Source organism: Heptranchias perlo, chromosome 12, assembly GCF_035084215.1.
Source record: "Heptranchias perlo isolate sHepPer1 chromosome 12, sHepPer1.hap1, whole genome shotgun sequence".
Classification (NCBI taxonomy): Eukaryota; Metazoa; Chordata; class Chondrichthyes; order Hexanchiformes; family Hexanchidae; genus Heptranchias; species Heptranchias perlo.
In genome coordinates this window covers 58285285-58301951 of record NC_090336.1, presented here as the reverse complement: position 1 = coordinate 58301951, position 16667 = coordinate 58285285, and the positions used below count along the sequence as shown (strand labels likewise).

Sequence of the window (16667 nt, the reverse complement as noted above, 5' to 3'; positions counted from 1 at the left end):
TAGGACCATTGCTCTTTTTGATAAATATTAATGACCTGGACAGGGGTATACAGGGTATAATTTCAAATTTGCAGCTGACACGAAACTTGGGAATGTGGTAAACAATATGGAGGATAGTAACAGACTTCAGGAGGACATAGACAGACTTATGAAATGGGCAGACACATGGCAGATCAAATGTAATGCAGAGAAGTGTGAAGTCAAACATTTTGGTAGAAAGAATGAGGAGAGGCAATATAAACTAAATGGTACAATTTTAAAGGGGGGTACAGGATCAGAGAGACTTGGGGGTGTATGTATACAAATCTTTGAAGGTGTCAGGACAAGTTGAAAAGGCTGTTAAAAAGGCATAAGGGATCCTTGGCTTTATAAATAGAGGCATAGAGTACAAAAGCAAGGAAATTATGCAAAACCTTTATAAATCACTGGTTAGGTCTCAGCTGGAGTAGTGTGTTCAATTCTGAGCACCACACTTTAGGAAGGATGTCAAGACCTTAGAGAGGGTACAGAGGAGATTTACTAGAATGGTAACAGGGATGAGGAACTTCAGTTATGTGGAGAGACTGGAGAAGCTGGGGCTGTTCTCCTTAGAACAGAGAAGGTTAAGAGGAAATTTGTTAGAAGTGTTCCAAATCATGAAGGGTTTTAAGAGTAAATAAGGAGAAACTGCTTCCAGTGGCAGAAGGGTCGATAACTAGAGGACACAGATTTAAGGTGATTGGCAAAAGAATCAGAGGCGACATGAGGAAACATTTTTTTACGCAGCGAGTTATGATCTGGAATGTACTGCCTGAAAGGGTGGTGGGAGCAGATGCAATAGTAACTTTCAAGAGAATTGGATAAATACTTGAAGGGAAAATATTTACAGGGCTATGGGGAAAGAGCAGGGGAGTGAGCCTAATTGGTTAGCTCTTTCAAAGAGCTGGCACAGGCACAATAGGCTGAATGGCCTCCTTCTGTGCTGTAACATACTATGATACTACGTAAGCCATGCCTTTTTTATGAATTTATGTGGTGTGGCCTAAATGCACATCAAATACTGCAAGAGTACTACACAAGAAGGAAATTGCACAACATTACAATGTTGGCACTGGTACCATTTTAATAGCAGTCATACTAGTTGAAGTTTTGTTAAAAAAATGATTAACATTTTAACTCAGTGATAAATGCATTTGTAGGAATAGCCCTGTTTTAGTTGCCAATGGAGTCTGCAGATCAAACTAGTATTTCCGGCAGTATATTTGCTGATAATTTAAGTTGCCTAAATCCGAAGTTAAGCTTCCTGTTTGTATGGAAAGAATGTGCCACATCACTCCGACCAGAAGAATCAGTGCATTTAAACAATGGTGCAGTAAAATCTGCTTATTCGTCATTAGAATACTCTGGACAAGAACTTTTAGCAGGAAAACAGTTCACAAAAAATCAACAGAGCTTCTCTGGTGAGCTGTGAGCTTTCAGTTCAATCACTGCTTGTTAGGAGTGTCTGTACCTTGAGATCAAATGAAATGGCTGGGTAGGAGTTTGGATTTTGTTTTTCCGCTGTTCCTGCTATTGCTTTGATATGACTAAATTCAGCGCATATGTTGATCATACATTGGTGTCAAATGGGGCTTTTGTGTCAGCCCAGAACACTCAACCACTGTGATGAAACTTGTGTCTTGGCAAGTTTTTCAGTTACCTGGCAACATAGATGCTAACAGATGGTGTCACTGACATCATTCAATTGGTGGCTTTCACATCTCACTTAGCATGGATGGGGGGGGGGCGGAGGGGGGGCAGTGGTGGCTGATCTATTGATTTTACATTTTTATTTAAAATACTGGAGTTATGATCAAAGATAAAACTCATGTCTCCTACATGAACGTGCTATATTTACACAAAAGTTAAAAGGTGAGCACGCAGTGTAGCCACTGAGAATTTACATTTTCCAGAAACTCTCTGAAAACCAAAACAACTTGGAATTGTGGTTGAGGGAGGGGAAGAGAAAGTTTCAGGCCAGCAGCCTAGTGTGACAAGTGATATTTATGTAGGGATACCGTGGACTTGAAGCTTACAAATGGAGGGAGTCCATTCGAAGGAATCATTCTTTACTCTGTAGCTAAATACAATTTTTTATTTTTCCATTTGATCTGCTTCACTTTCAAGTGGATTACCCCCTCCCTACCCCCATTTGTAAGCTTCAAGTCCACGATATTTCTCCATAGCGACCATACAGCTATGTTCAGATATCAGTCAGAAATACTTCCCCAATTCCAAGATTCATAGTTTTCACAAAAACATTATTTAAAGTTGTGAAATGTCATTTATTCTAGTGGCTACACTGTGTGCACTTGCCTTTTATGTAAATATTTCATAAATGTGCTACTTTATAAATGAGAGTGTAAAATAAAATACTTTTTTCCAGGTGATGTTCGGTTTGCTGTGCAAGTTTGCTGCTATTGAAGAATCCAGGCTGAGCTCTTGGCCCGAAACGTTGTTCCCCCACACACGATTCCAAATTTGGTTATTAAGTGTTGTAGTTAACAGATTATATCTCTGTATATTCCCATATCATTGCAGTATTTGAAAGAGGAAAAGAAAAAAAAAACTTGCATTTATATAGCACCTTTCACGATCTCAGGATGTCCCATAGCACTTTACAACCAATGAAGTACTTTTGAAGTGTGGTCACTGTTGTAATGTAGCAAACATGGCAGTCAATTTGCAGACAGCAAGCTCCCACAAACAGCAATGTGATTGATAATGGCCAGATAATCTGTTTTTAGGTGTTAGTTGCGTGTTAAACTATTGGACAGGACACCAGGGAGAACTCCTACTTTTCAAAATAGTGCCATGTGATTGTCCAGAATATTGATGAACAACTGTCATTACGGATAAGTGAATACCTTGCTGCTGTTTAACGATTCACAAATATTAATGATGTTTAAGAGCCATTTTAGGGATGCAGAAATCTGGTTTCTGAAAACTGAAGGTGGCAATGAAAATTCAGGATTTCTTTACCAAGCGGTTTGAGCAGATCTTGACTTTTCAATCCTTGCCACAGAAGGGAGGGGGAAAGAGATTAAGAGAACTTCTTACCAGCCAGTAAGACATAATGGTTTATATTTGGACTATTTGTCCAGTTACCTGAAATATTTTTCAATTTGTGATTGGCCAAAGAACCAGAGGCGACATGAGGAAACATTTTTTTAATGCAAAGAGTTGTTCTGATCTGGAATGCACTGCCTGAAGGGTGGTAGAAGCAGATTCAAAATAACTTTCAAAAGGAAATTGGATCAATATTGTAAGGGAAAAAATTTACAGGGCTACAGGAAAAGAGCTGGGGAAAGGGACTAATTGGATAGCTCTTTCAAAGAGCCAGCACAGGCACAATGGGCCGAATGGCCGCCTCATGTGCTGTAACTTACTATAATACTAGTCATGGATGAAATTGACTTCTGATGAAAATAAAAAAGATTCAGTGATCAGAATTTTAATTCTTACATGTGTATTGTTCCAGGAATTCGAAGATGCGTTGCTGGTCAATAACTGGGATTTCTTAGAGGACTTAGTTTCCAAACTGCTTCGAGGATGCTATCAACGCAAAGATATTAGGTAAGCAGTGTAGCTGGACCGGAGTACTGTTTATTAATGCACGTGCATTTTAATTTGTTCATTTTGTACTTCATATTGGAATAATTGAGCTAATTACTGCTAGTTTGGTAAAAGTGAGGTTTCACGTTGCAGACTATCCATACTGTTGTGCATCAATTTGTTGCCTATGTGGTGTTTGTTCACTAAAGAAAGTTTGAAGAATACAACCCAGTAATCTTAAAGTAAACTCTTGTATATTGCAGAAGATGACATGGTTGGAATACTGTTTGTGAGAAAGCTTGTTCTCACAAATTAAGTTTTCATTATGAAATCTCAAATCCAAACTTTTTGTTATCTGACTTCACACGTCTTTTCAGTTTTTGAATGAGTGGCAAAAGGCAGTGTTTCTGCAGTGTGTAATCCTAAACACTCTAATATAATTATAACTATGGTTTTATCATCTGATTGTCTCAAACTGTTGTAGAACTATTTGTTGTGTTGCTCCCCATCCTACAGCATCTTATATTTTTAATCTCCTTGACAGACATAGAAATATTTTTGGTGAGATAAATTTAAGCAATAATATCACGAACCACTCTACTTCATATTTTGTCATTAGAGCAATAATAATTACATTTTAAATTGTAATTTTAAGAGTGATACACAGAATACTATATTAGGAGTGATGTAATGTGCTCGTGCTCCTGATGCTGCTGGTAACTCACTTGATGCTTTGTTTATTCGGCACACAGCTGTTGAACTGTCTCCATATTCACTTTCTGGGTTGTTATGATTCTGACCTTGTTTCCCAGTGCTAGTTGAGCAGATGTTTACTACAGTGAAAGTAAAACTTGTTCTGATTTTTGCAGATCTAATGGAGTACAGCAATTAATTGCAACTCTTAAGTTCCAGTGGAAAAGAAAGTGGAGGATGTACATTATAAACTACAAATCAGTACATAACAGCTAATTCCAAACTATAGCTCAGTACCGTATTTATATGTCTGCATTAAAATCTGTTTGTTTTAATTGAGTCTGTTGATGACTACTTGGAATTTTCACTGCTGTCCTATGAAATTCAAACATAACAACCCAGAAACTATGTTGTGGATAATTGCTTTAATATGTTTGATGTTCCTTTCCCCGCTATTTTAATGGAGCTGTTAACTCATTTAACATGAATGGGTTAATACCTCTGCTGAAATAGCAGAAAGAAAAATTTCAGGCAAATGCATTAAGCATTTATACCTATTATCCCACTGCGTAGTCTGAAGGGCAGCTTTATTCTGCCCCCTCTGAGGAGGCAGGAAAGCAACCCCTCTAGTCCGTTCAGTGTAACTTTGGGTATGTGTGACATGTCTACTTTTCCTCTTTTGATATTTCCTCCCTCCCACAGGAGAGTGGCTGCCTAACTGAGGTCAGCTCACCACAGCAGGGAATCTTTGGCTCAGACTCGAGTCCAGCTGCTCCTGGACACTATCTGCATCTTAATTCACCGCACTGTGGGGAAACTGACAGTTGAGACCAACTGATAATTGAGTTTTGTCAGTCCTGGCTTACAGTGTTTGGTAAACTGCCTCATCTCTAGAAAAACAAATATCTCATCCATGTCATCGTCATTAAAAAAATCCACACGTAACCGCTAAATGTGGAGTGGTGTGGGCACTGATTTCCTATGTGCAACAATACCCTTGTCGTAGAAAACGCAGGCAAGAATTAAAGATGATCTTAATTGGACTGCAGCGTAATGTGTCATGACCCATGCTATCACTGATGTTTCTAAAGCTTTCTCTGTCTTCTGATGAAAATGAATTATGAAAAGTCTCAGAACACTTGATCAACTTACTGTGGTGTTGTTGATATGTTTCAAAATCTTTGCACTTTCAACAACTGTGTCAAATTATGTTTTTTGTGTTCCTGCACCAAACATTCTAAACTGAAAACTCACTCTGGAAAATTGGCTTCGCTGTCTGAGATCTAATTTTCCCGATGGCACTATGTTCCATGTCAGAAAATAAACAGATAATATGCTGTAACTTTGCAACAGCTCTCACAAGGCTGCATTCCTTTTACATAGTCGTTGTAGCAGGGCACATTTTGTTGACAGTTTCAGCAAAATACTGTGGGGGAGGACTTTTTGTACTCTTATAGTTAGGGGTGTTCCAGTTTGGGTACTTGAGTTGAAACGATTGCACCTATACTCTAAACCACAGCATTTACAATCCAGTCTAGAGTTATTGCAGTATTTCTACCTTTTTAATTCTGTAGTTGTAGCCACGTAATACAAACTTCTATAAATACAAACACGTTTCAGCTGTTTTGGGTGACATGGCCACCAGTTTTTGAGGTTGGGCATGAATCTCTGCAGACGTGATCAGCATCGCAAATGAAAGAGCCACACTAAATTAATATGGGAGAATTGCCTTTTAAAAAGCTTAACATTCTCTCAGAATACAATACACCATACCACACTCATGTCTTGTTTTAACTTGCTGGCCTCACTGAGAGAACTGGGTGGGAGAAGCTGTGATGAAGTTAAATTGATATACAGTTGAAATAACAAGATCAGTGAACTAATTCTTCCGAGCACTTCCTGTGCTGATGTCAACAGTGTGTGCCATTTAATTAACACACACTGATTTTGATGCTAAAGGTTTTCCCTCTGTTTCTTAATCTTGTTATTAAGGTTTTGGATCTAAAACTTGAACATCTGTGCAGTTGGCACATATAAGATCTTCTCCAGTGCATCAATGTCTTTTGAAGCCAAGTTTTGTTTAGCCTGAAGCCTCTGAGTGGTATGTTTTCCCTTCACTATCAGATCTAGAGCATGTGTCCTCTCGATCTCCAGAATAGCATCAAATAACTCTCGAGAAATTCAAGCAAATGTCATTACAATTGCAGAATTATTTGACTCAGATTGCTACAAAAACTCTAGGCACAGTATTTAGTAAATCGAGCTTTGTAGGATGGGAGGTGGCATCAACAAAGATACTTTGTTCATTTCTGAGTTGAATGCACGAGTAGACCACTTATGAGTACTTTGTTTGTCTCATCAGCATAGAGAATTTCCACATGTACCTTGAAGACATCATACGGCATCGATGGGAACTCGAAGAGGGGAAGGAAAACCCACTGCAGGGAATACAATTTAGGGCTCTTTCTTCCCGATTAATTGTAGAAATTTTGCACAGACTCTGTGATTACCGTCTGGATGCCACAGATGTATTTGACCTTCTAAAGGTGAGGGATTTTTTTTCTTCTGTTGGTTTATTCCATACGTTATGGTACAAAGGGTTTAAACTATGTACATTAGAGTGGAACAATGTTGCATTTTGTAATTAAAATATTGACATTCCTGTAAATGTACAAGTTCAGTGTAAACAATTTTACAACACCAAGTTATAGTCCAGCAATTTTATTTTAAATTCACAAGCTCAGTGTGGTTCAGTGATCAGCCACATCAAGTTCAGTGTGCCACCATACGGGGATCGTAGAGTGTATTTACACTACAAGCTTGATGTTGGTGCAATGTGGTTTTTGCTGGTTGCTAAACTTGTGTAGTGTGAATTCGAGTTGCTGCCCTGCCCAATCCAACTCCAAAGCTGGGTAAGTATCCCTGCTCCAAGGAATCTTGCTGCACTTTGCTCTGGTATCTGGTCAGGTTCTAACTCAAGATTTAGGCTACATTTACACTATTTCCTTGTATCGAATTTACATATGTAGTGTAAATGCCCTCCCGGATTAGTGAGAGTTCTCATTTTCAATACACACACAAAACAGCTGTTGAAATAAAGTTTAACCTGAATAATTAAGTTATAGTTTTATACTTTTATTTTTAAAACTGTGCTGTTGAGAACATAAGAAAAATCCACAGCCAAGGAAGGACATCTGGCCTATTGAACTTGTCTCTCTAGTATTTCAACACAGTCAGCCCAGCAGTCAACTTCATCTTGAACTTCCTTAATATCTGATTCCACTATCCTACCTAATAAATTATTCCAAACATTTATCACCCTTTTGAATTTTTTTTTCTGAGATCTGTTTCAAATTTATTTTACACTAATTTAATTTATGTCTTCTTGTTCCACTGACTTGACTGACAACATAATATTCTGGGTTCAACTTGTCCATGCCATTTAATACTTAATATACCTTGATGAAGTTGCCCGTTAGCCTCTACCTCTAGACTGTCGAGTTCAAGCTACTCTAATCTTACTTCATACTTCATCTCATTTACACCTGGGATTATTTTTGTTGCTCTTCCCGCACCCTTCCCACTGTGCGTATGCTCCTTTTGAATTGTGGTAAGCAGAACTGCACATATTTTTCCAAGTGAGGTCTGATTAGTGCATCACAAAGCCTCAGTATAACCTCTAGACTCAGACAACACTATTCCTGGCTATGTAAACCAACATTCGATTTGTTTTTTATTTGCTTCTCCATATTGTCTTGATATTGAAAGTAGTGAGTCGGTTAGCACTCCCGGGTCCCTTTCAAAGTCTCACTTTGCCAATTCTGTTCCCTTCAGCTGTCAGCTGAGATTGCGCACTTGCCTCTAAGTCAGAAGATCATGGGTTCAAGTCCCACTCCAGAGACTTGAGCGCATAATCTAGGTTGACACTTCAGTGCAGTACTGAGGGAGTGTTGCACTATCGGAGGTGCCATTTTTCGGATGAGACGTTAAACCTAGACCCCGTCTGCCCTCTCAGATGAATGTAAAAGATCCCTTGACACTATTGGAAGAACTTCTTTTAATCAATGTTTCTTAATTTAAATTATTTGGTAATTTCATTTTTAGCGCTAAATTCCCACTATTCAATTCAAATTATTGAATAAGTGAAATTTTTAGCATAAAACCACTTTAAAGTATCAGGAATAGACTGTGTTCCAGATCCTGGCTGATCTTTTACCAAAAGATAATTTTGTGGACTTGCCTGGCTTTCAAAACCTAAATGTAACCAAAAGAAAACTACTGGTGTGCTGTAATGATTCTTTTTCTTTTATTTTAATATAATTACCACTGAGTAATTACTTACTTGATGTTTGTTGATCAAGCAAGCATAATTGCAACATGCTTGCAGCTTTCTTTGGCGACATTTAACTTTTGAAAGCATAAAGCTACATTTTGGTTAAAATAAAACAGTGAGGATCTAGGCATGTTTATAAGTTTTTAAAAAAAAATTTTTTTTCTTTTTCAAATATTTATCCATTTCACTTTTAAAAGTTATGGATTCTGTTTCCACTCTGGTAGAACATTCAATTCTAACAGCCCTCTGCATTAAAAAAAAATTCTACCCTTTACCTTCATTTCTTTGATTATCTTAAATTTATGTCTTCTAGTTACCGACTTACTGACCGGTAAAAATAGTTTTTCCTTGTTTACCTTATCAACCCCCCCGCCACCCCATAATTCATAACACCTCTAACAGATCTCCTCTTAACCATCTTCTGTTCTAATGAAAAGATTTCAGATTTTTAGTTTCCAGTTTTTGGAAGATGGGAAAGAGAAGTTGGATTGTTAACCAATTTTGTATTGATCTGAATTTGTTAGGCCAGTTTTATATCGTTCTAAAAAGCTGCAGAATTTACACTGTCAATTTGCAATGACCTTTACATATCTACTTTCTTTCCACAGTTCACCTATTTTGTGGACACAGTGTTATCAGTTTAATGAGAGCTTACATTTCTAGTTGATGTGATTATAGAAACAAAAAACATTGGCTTGAGGCACAGTGCTACAAAGCAGGGTTTTGAATCCAATTCTTAGTACCATATAACATTGATTTGTTTCAGGGTCTTGAAGCGGACAGTTTAAGAGTAGAGGCCCTTGGAGAGGACAGCATCGGGGCACGATACTGGTATTTCTATGGCACCAGGCTGTACAAAGAGCTGCCTCCACCACCACCGCCAAAGGAGGAACCAAAACAAAAAGCATCAAAGAATGATAACAAGTAATGTAAATTCTGTGTTGTAATTGGAGGTTAAAGCTTTTTAGCACAAGGCTGGCTCTAATCTGCTGTGAATAGATAAACAATGTTAAGCTTTTGAGATTGTTCTGTGTTTAATACTGTTTCTTAAATGCAATGTAGGAATGGGAGAGGGTCACGTGATTTGGGAATATAAACTCCTTGAAGGGTTGCTCTCTGTGATTTCTTCCCCCCCCCCCCCCCCCCTACCGGATGAATAATGAGTCCATTCTAAGGATAAAAATTGTGGCAGGTTCAGACCAACAACCATATACGCTAATAGTTTGCCATGGCTCTAGTTGAAATTTGTGGTATTCTAAATATTAAAAGAAAACAAATTAAACAAATTATTATATTGCTGGGCTGTGACTTTGCCATTAAACAAAAGTAAGAGGAAAACCCAGTATCATCGTTAGGCTTCAATCTTCCTTGTTTTCTTTCTCTCTTCCCTTTTCTCTCTCGCATCAATCTCCTGCGGCTTTGCACAAGGGAGATCACGACCAAGTGTATTTTTCAGGTGAAGCAAGGTTAGCAGGCGGGGAAGAGAATCGTTAAACCAGGGTGCACAGATGTAATTCAGCCCCCCCCCCCACACACATTTTAAAATCATATTTTCTATCCTTAATGTTATAATTCACATTATAAATTCCCATGTCCACATTTTTAATGGAAACTTTCTATGTAAACTTGTCACTCTATAATTACACCCTCCTGCCACTGGTTTGCACTATAAACATGGACATAGGAATTTATGATGTTGACAAGAAGTGTTTAGCCACAAGATTTTTAATATATTGTTAGTCCCTGTGGCAATGCACACGAGTATTCGAGATCAATTTCAATTGTTCAGACTAAGCTGAATTAGGGGTTGGGGGATAATAGAAACAATGTAGGGAGTGGATGGGAGGGGAGGGCAGGTGGAGGAGCACAGGAGATGAGATAGGGGAGAGAAAGAAACGAGGGGAAAGAGAAGACAGTAGAAAGGGAGGGGGGAGAGGAAGGGAATGTTGAGGAAGAGGTTAGGAGGATTTAGGAATGGAGTAAGCAGCCATTGGGGGATTGGGTTAGAATGGGAAATGCAGCATGGTGTCCTACTGCAACTCACTCTCAAAACCGCTACACAATGGAACTCCCTACCTCCCTCAGTCTTTTCTTCCTCCGACAGTCTTCGTTCTTTCAAAAACTCATGCTTGGTATTATTCAAGCTCTAATTTACCTTGTCTACTCATTTGTTCTTTTTGGCCATCGTGGTATTCTAGGCCTTGGCTTTCATCTTCAAAAAACCCTCCCCACTTCACCACTTTCTCATTTTTAAACATTTATTTTAAAATCTCATTGTATCACGAATCTAAAAATTTAGATCAGTCTTGTGACAAACTGTTAAATATACCATTTTGCATTAACTGAGGCCGTTCTGGGGCTTGAGTGGGATAGGAAATGGAAGCCCATTGCACTACACATTTATATGTGGTTTTACACATTATTTTCATAAAACCGCTCTCAACAAATAACTACAGAGAATCAGTTTGGTTGTAATTCCTGAAGATCAGGTACAGACCAGACTACCACATGTATCCTGTCTGTAGTATAAGGATTTACTGGCTATCTCATAACTGCCAGAATAAAAATTCCAAAGCATTGGGTGAAGACGACATTGGGTACACCTGCCCAGCCCAATTTCAGTGTGGATAGCCAACATAATTAACCTGACCCCTCAGCACCACATATGTGGAATCAGAGTCTGGACCTGGTGCTAAATGCACATCGTGGACATAATGGAGGCATTAGTCCCTGCTCCTACCCCTGAATTACTTAAATGAAGAAAATGTGCTCAATGCTTTGTACACTAAAAGTGAGTGTTATAATCATAAATATGTGTAACAGCTTGAAACATTAATGCAGCATAATTTCCTCACATTTCATGGTATTGGCTTTCTGCAGTGAAGCGTTTCAAATCTGTCAACATAACATTTGCTTCCTAGGAAAGGAAAGAAACTTAAGGAAGAAGGAAAAAAGAAAAATTCCAGAGTCTTGCATAAAAATATTACAACAAAGGGCAAAGACGAGAAACAAACGAAAAAGTGGAAACTTCGTTGTAGTATATCTAAAACAAGGTAGAGTAGAACATGTAAACAAGCGATCCTGTTTCATTCAAATTTCTTTGAAGCATAGTGTCTATAATGTGCTACAGGCCAGGGTTTTTAAAAGAACAAAGTGCGATTTATGTGATGTGCTTTCCTGGCTATTTAAAGTGGAACTGTACCTTGAAGGGAATAGTGCTAATTAAAAGAGAAATAATTATGACCACTTTTTAATATTACTTTGTTTAACCTCCCTTTCTAATTTCTTTGGCATAAAGTTACCACAATTATAGGCCTAAGTTTTCTTACTCATATTCAATGATGGAAAATCTAGCCCATACTCTCTTCATACTGTTCAAATATTGGATTGTTTGTTTGCATAGTACGCTGATGTAACATTACCAGGCACTGTCATAGGATGTGTTTCAGGCCCATGATTTCCAATGTGATGGGTCACTGATTCAATTTTGTCTTAAGATGATGACCCCCATGTGGAAAGGAGATCTTCCCACCCTCCCTGCCTCCCCAAGAGTGAGTAGGGAACAAGGGAATAATGACCGAGGTGCAAGCTTGTGTCGTCTTATCCTTTTGGCCAAAGGATTGACACATGGCACAGAAAGTGCACTTAGAAGGTTGAAGGTAAAATGGTGAGGGTTTCACAGATAAGTTTAATAATTGTGTCAGTGTAGCCATACTCCAAAATGTACTTTTGGTTACAGCTTTTAAATGTTCAATTATCCTATTTTAACAGCGGTAAGTTTGAGAGAGTTGAAAAGGGAAACGGAATGATTGATGAAACCTCTGATGAAGGAACGAATGTGCAGAAGGAGAATGATGCTGCGGGATATAATGGTAAGAACATATGAGGGTATAGCAACTGTTGGTAGAACTTAATGACAGATTGATGGTTATGGAATTTATTAGCTACATAACGTTCAGTAAATTGAGAATTAAATGTAGGTTAAAATTGGGGCTGAAACAGTTCAATGTTACGTCATACTTCAACTTCATTAAGTACTGATACTATTAGAATTTTTCAAAACAGAATGTACAATATTTTAACTCCAGAGGCAAAGTCTTCCTAAGTAGAATTTAAGTCATAATGCCACAGAAGTTCTTAATTTGCAACCCAACTTTACAAGAAGGAGGGAAATTTGTTGTAGCATTATCAGTCAATGCTAATTTGTCGCCTTATTAACTCCCTTCAACGGACATTAAGCAAAGATTGCGTGATGTCTTCTACCGTTACATATTGAACACCTGAAAATAGGTGGTGACCATCCTTGCATCACATTCACATGAATGTAATATCTCTTGTTGCTAACGTGAGCTAACAGACATTGACCAAACTTGAACAATTTTTGTCTCATTTGCAATTAGCCACTTTTTGAAAAGGGGCCTGTTGGGAAGAATAATCTGTTCATGCTTCCATATAAATTTGTACAGTAATATGTTGCTGTAGCAATTTAAAATACTTCAAAAGATAAGTGACCAACTTTCATCAAACTTTTAGTTCCACGGTGTTCACGAGAATCTTTAAATATTTGTGTGTCTGAAACAATTACTTGTCACCTCAGTGACTTAAATGCTTGTCCAATGGTACCTGTCACTAAAGCTTTTATATTGGTTTTGTCTTGTGTCACTGTTACTTTTATGGGAGTTGTTTGACTCTCACTGCCCTATATTTACTTGTATAGTAGCAGGTTTAACAATGGAAACGACTTGTGATCTGGACCAGATCTCCGTGTCTTTCGCATGTGCGTTTCTTCAATCTTTTCGAAGGTGGACTGAGTTAACACTAGATGAGATGAGACTTGGCTCAGATCATTATGGGGCTTTATTTCCACAAGGTGAAAGTCCACAGAACCAGATATAATCAGATTCACTTAGTTCAATTGTAAAATGGGTCTGCATATAATATTAAAAACAATGAATGTACAAAATCACCCCACTTTGGTGGGGCGTCTTACTTAAACTAAATAACCCCTCTATGTTCTGTCCTACAGGCCAGGCCAGAATCTCCCCTCCCTGCAGTCTCCTGTGTTCTGTAGCCTTTTACTGCCTGGCAACTTACGCAGCTTCCTGTTTCTAAAATTCAGGCAGCTCTTTTTGGATGTATGACATTTTGCATTACTGACTGTTCACAGAAGTTTAAAAGGATGGATTTGATTTTTAAAAAAATATTTTGCAATTTACAGTTGTATTTCATGTTTTGAATGGTTTGTGCTTTAGCTTGTGCCATCACTTCACTTTTTTTGGGAGGGGGTTTCTTTCGGCCTTAGCATACCTTGTATGTGTTTTGTCCTGTGGTTTGATTGTGTTCCTGAGAAGTGTAATGATCACAACATTTCATAATAGCCTTCAATGCCAGTGATGCTAACTACCTCCTTTTATGTTTGATTTCTGACACTAGTCTCTCCAGTGAAAATACACCTAGAAGAAAGGAGCACTTGGTGTCTTGTGTGTCACACTTTGGAAGAGTGGCAGAATCTAGCCGATTGTTTTAGAGAGAGTCAATGTTCAAAAGAGCGGAAGCTGTACAAAATTCTGGCTGAGAACTTCATCCCCGAAATCAGCAATCTGATTGTACAGAAGGTCAGTTATGAAGTTGGTTCCTATTTCAAACAGTAAATTGTTAATGAGTTAGGAAGCTCATTTCTGCTTGGGTTATCCCAGGTGATATCGCCAAAGGGGAGGGTTTCAAGGCTCCAGGACAATCAGTGGCATGTTAGCAAGACCCGGTTTTAAAAAAAAAAGTATTTCTGACTGGGTGGAAAACAAATCGACAGGTTTATTATAAAGTAGGCGTCAGCTGCACAACGTGTATTACAGGTGTCGGCAGCCAAAGATCACCGTAAAGGCAGCTTAAGTCACTTTATACATAGTGACAAATCAAAGATTTGGTTAGTTTACTGTATCTGTGTAACTTGAATAACTGCTAGGCTTATCGTTCTGTAGTCACAAAAGTTCGTTCTTTAAGTCCGCTTGCAAGATCAGGGTTTGGATTCGGTTTTTTTTAAAGAATTAATTTCAGTTTGGACTTTAAAAAAAGTTAAAGAAAGAAAAACTTTTACCTTTTATCCACTAGTCGATCTCTCGTGGTGTTGACATGGGGAGTCAAAACTGAGTTGTAGTCTTGGGGCTATGTGGGGTTAGTGGGTGGGGAATAATTGACCCAGTGTGCACAGATGTAATTTAGTCCCCATTTTAAAGTCATACATAAGTCTGTCCTTATTTTTAAGTTATACTTTAATTTTATATTATTTATAGCACAAAACCAAAAATTGGCGAGCAGAGAGATAGAATTAATTGGAGCAGAGGAGTTTCTCTGCAGCACAGGCTGAGAAGGTGGATGATGTAATACTGAGGCAATGTGGTGCCACCAGCGTTGGTAGGGTGTAATTACGATATGACCAGTCTACATAGGCGGTCTCCCTTGTAAATGTGGACATAGGAATTTATAACGGGAAAAAGTCGACAGGAGATGCATGCAGAAGTGAAATTTTTTATCTGCTCGTGTGTATACACTATGAAATAATCCAGTAGTTATCATACATTGTTGCACACTTAAGTTTTCTTCTGTCTTCAGGAGAGACAGTTACAGAAGAAATTTGCAGAAATTGTTCCTCGCAGAGCCTCTGATCGTCTCCTTGTGAAACGTACTCAGCAGGAAGATCTGGTAGGTGGTTTTTATTTTATCTTGACCATCTCTTTCAAAATCTACAGTCAAGAAAGTGGCCAAGTGACCCACTCCCAAGCCTGAACCAAGACCATTATCATCAGCAAGGGCATGTGTGAGGGGGGGCCTAGAATGATCAGCTCCCCAATTTTCCTACCCCCCTCCCCCTACTTCCTGCGGGGAAGTGACAGGCTTGTGCTTGGGTCCCTTCCCACTGTGGCTTGCTGCATCCTATCTGTTCGCTGCTTAACCCTTCAGAGGTTCGTGGCCGTCTGGGAAATAATATTCGACTGGTACAAATGTCAGGCATGTACTGGTGCTAGTATCGAGATTACTGCGTCTAGATATTCCAGATGTTGAATCTTGGAAGCACTAGCACAAGATACGGCATAAAGTGTCATACATCCCCTCAGAAAAGCAGACAATTAATTAAGGTTGGGAAGGCTGCAAGTAAAAGTGTTACTTCTATCCTAGTACCGTAACTCGCCCAATAAAGGTTTTTTCTAAATCTGTCCTGTATTTGTGTTTTTATTTTTTGACCCAAGACTTCTCTGATTTTGCAGTTTTCTTCTCTTTTGAAGGAGAGGCAGGCTGTATTTGGTAGACTGGGGGAAAACAGAATGAAAGATGGGTACTACTTTGCAGCACAGCGGATGTATACGCCACAAGAAATTAAACGTATTGAGGAAGAAGGAAGAATTCTTGCGCGAGAAGGTGAGCACTTACACCTAGATGTGTTCCATGTGGTCTCTTGTTTCTATAGAAGTCTGGTAGAAAATTGTATTTGAAATGATGCTCTGCAGGCCAGAACAGGTTTATTTTCTCCATCCAGAATTGAAGACTCAAAAAAAAACCTTTAAAGGTAACAAAAACCGCTGTGCTCCAACAAACATAAGCATGCAGCATATTGGCACATACGCCTTAATCCGCTCCATCACCAAGACTGCCTACTTCCACCTCTATAATATCGCCCGTCTCCGCGCTTGCCTCAGCTCATCTGCGGCTGAAACCCTCAGCCATGCCTTTGTTATTTCTAGACTTGATTATTCCAATGATCTCCTGGCCGGCCTCCCATCTTCCACCCTCCGTAAACTTGAACTCGTCCCAAACTCTGCTGCCTGTATCCTAACTCGCACCAAATCCTGTTCACCCATCATCCCTGTGCTCACTGACCTATGTTGATTCCCATTCCAGCAACGCCTCGATTTAAAAAAAAATTCTCATCCTTGTTTTCAAATCCCTCCGTGTCCTTGCCGCCCCTCCCTACCCCTGTAACGTCCTCCAACCCCACAACCCTCCGTGATCTCTGCGCTCTTCCAATACTGGCTTCTTGCGCATCCCCGATTTTCATCGCTCTACCATTGGTAGC

At 38.9% G+C, this 16667-nt stretch overlaps 1 protein-coding gene across 4 annotated transcripts in view; it reads left to right on the top strand.

Moving 5' to 3' along the window:
* The window catches only part of LOC137328055 (chromatin remodeling regulator CECR2-like), a 53900-nt gene that overhangs the window by 15082 nt on the left and 22151 nt on the right, over window positions 1–16667 (top strand). For 2 of the 4 annotated variants that reach the window (XM_067994168.1, XM_067994167.1), the window contains exons 2-9: window positions 3500–3594; window positions 6629–6812; window positions 9366–9523; window positions 11521–11652; window positions 12371–12471; window positions 14033–14214; window positions 15209–15298; window positions 15862–16012. In XM_067994168.1, the coding sequence (XP_067850269.1) occupies window positions 3500–3594; window positions 6629–6812; window positions 9366–9523; window positions 11521–11652; window positions 12371–12471; window positions 14033–14214; window positions 15209–15298; window positions 15862–16012 (1093 nt within the window). The remainder of the gene's footprint in view (window positions 1–3499; window positions 3595–6628; window positions 6813–9365; window positions 9524–11520; window positions 11653–12370; window positions 12472–14032; window positions 14215–15208; window positions 15299–15861; window positions 16013–16667) is intronic. The other 2 variants (XM_067994169.1, XM_067994171.1) reach the window with 2 other exon arrangements.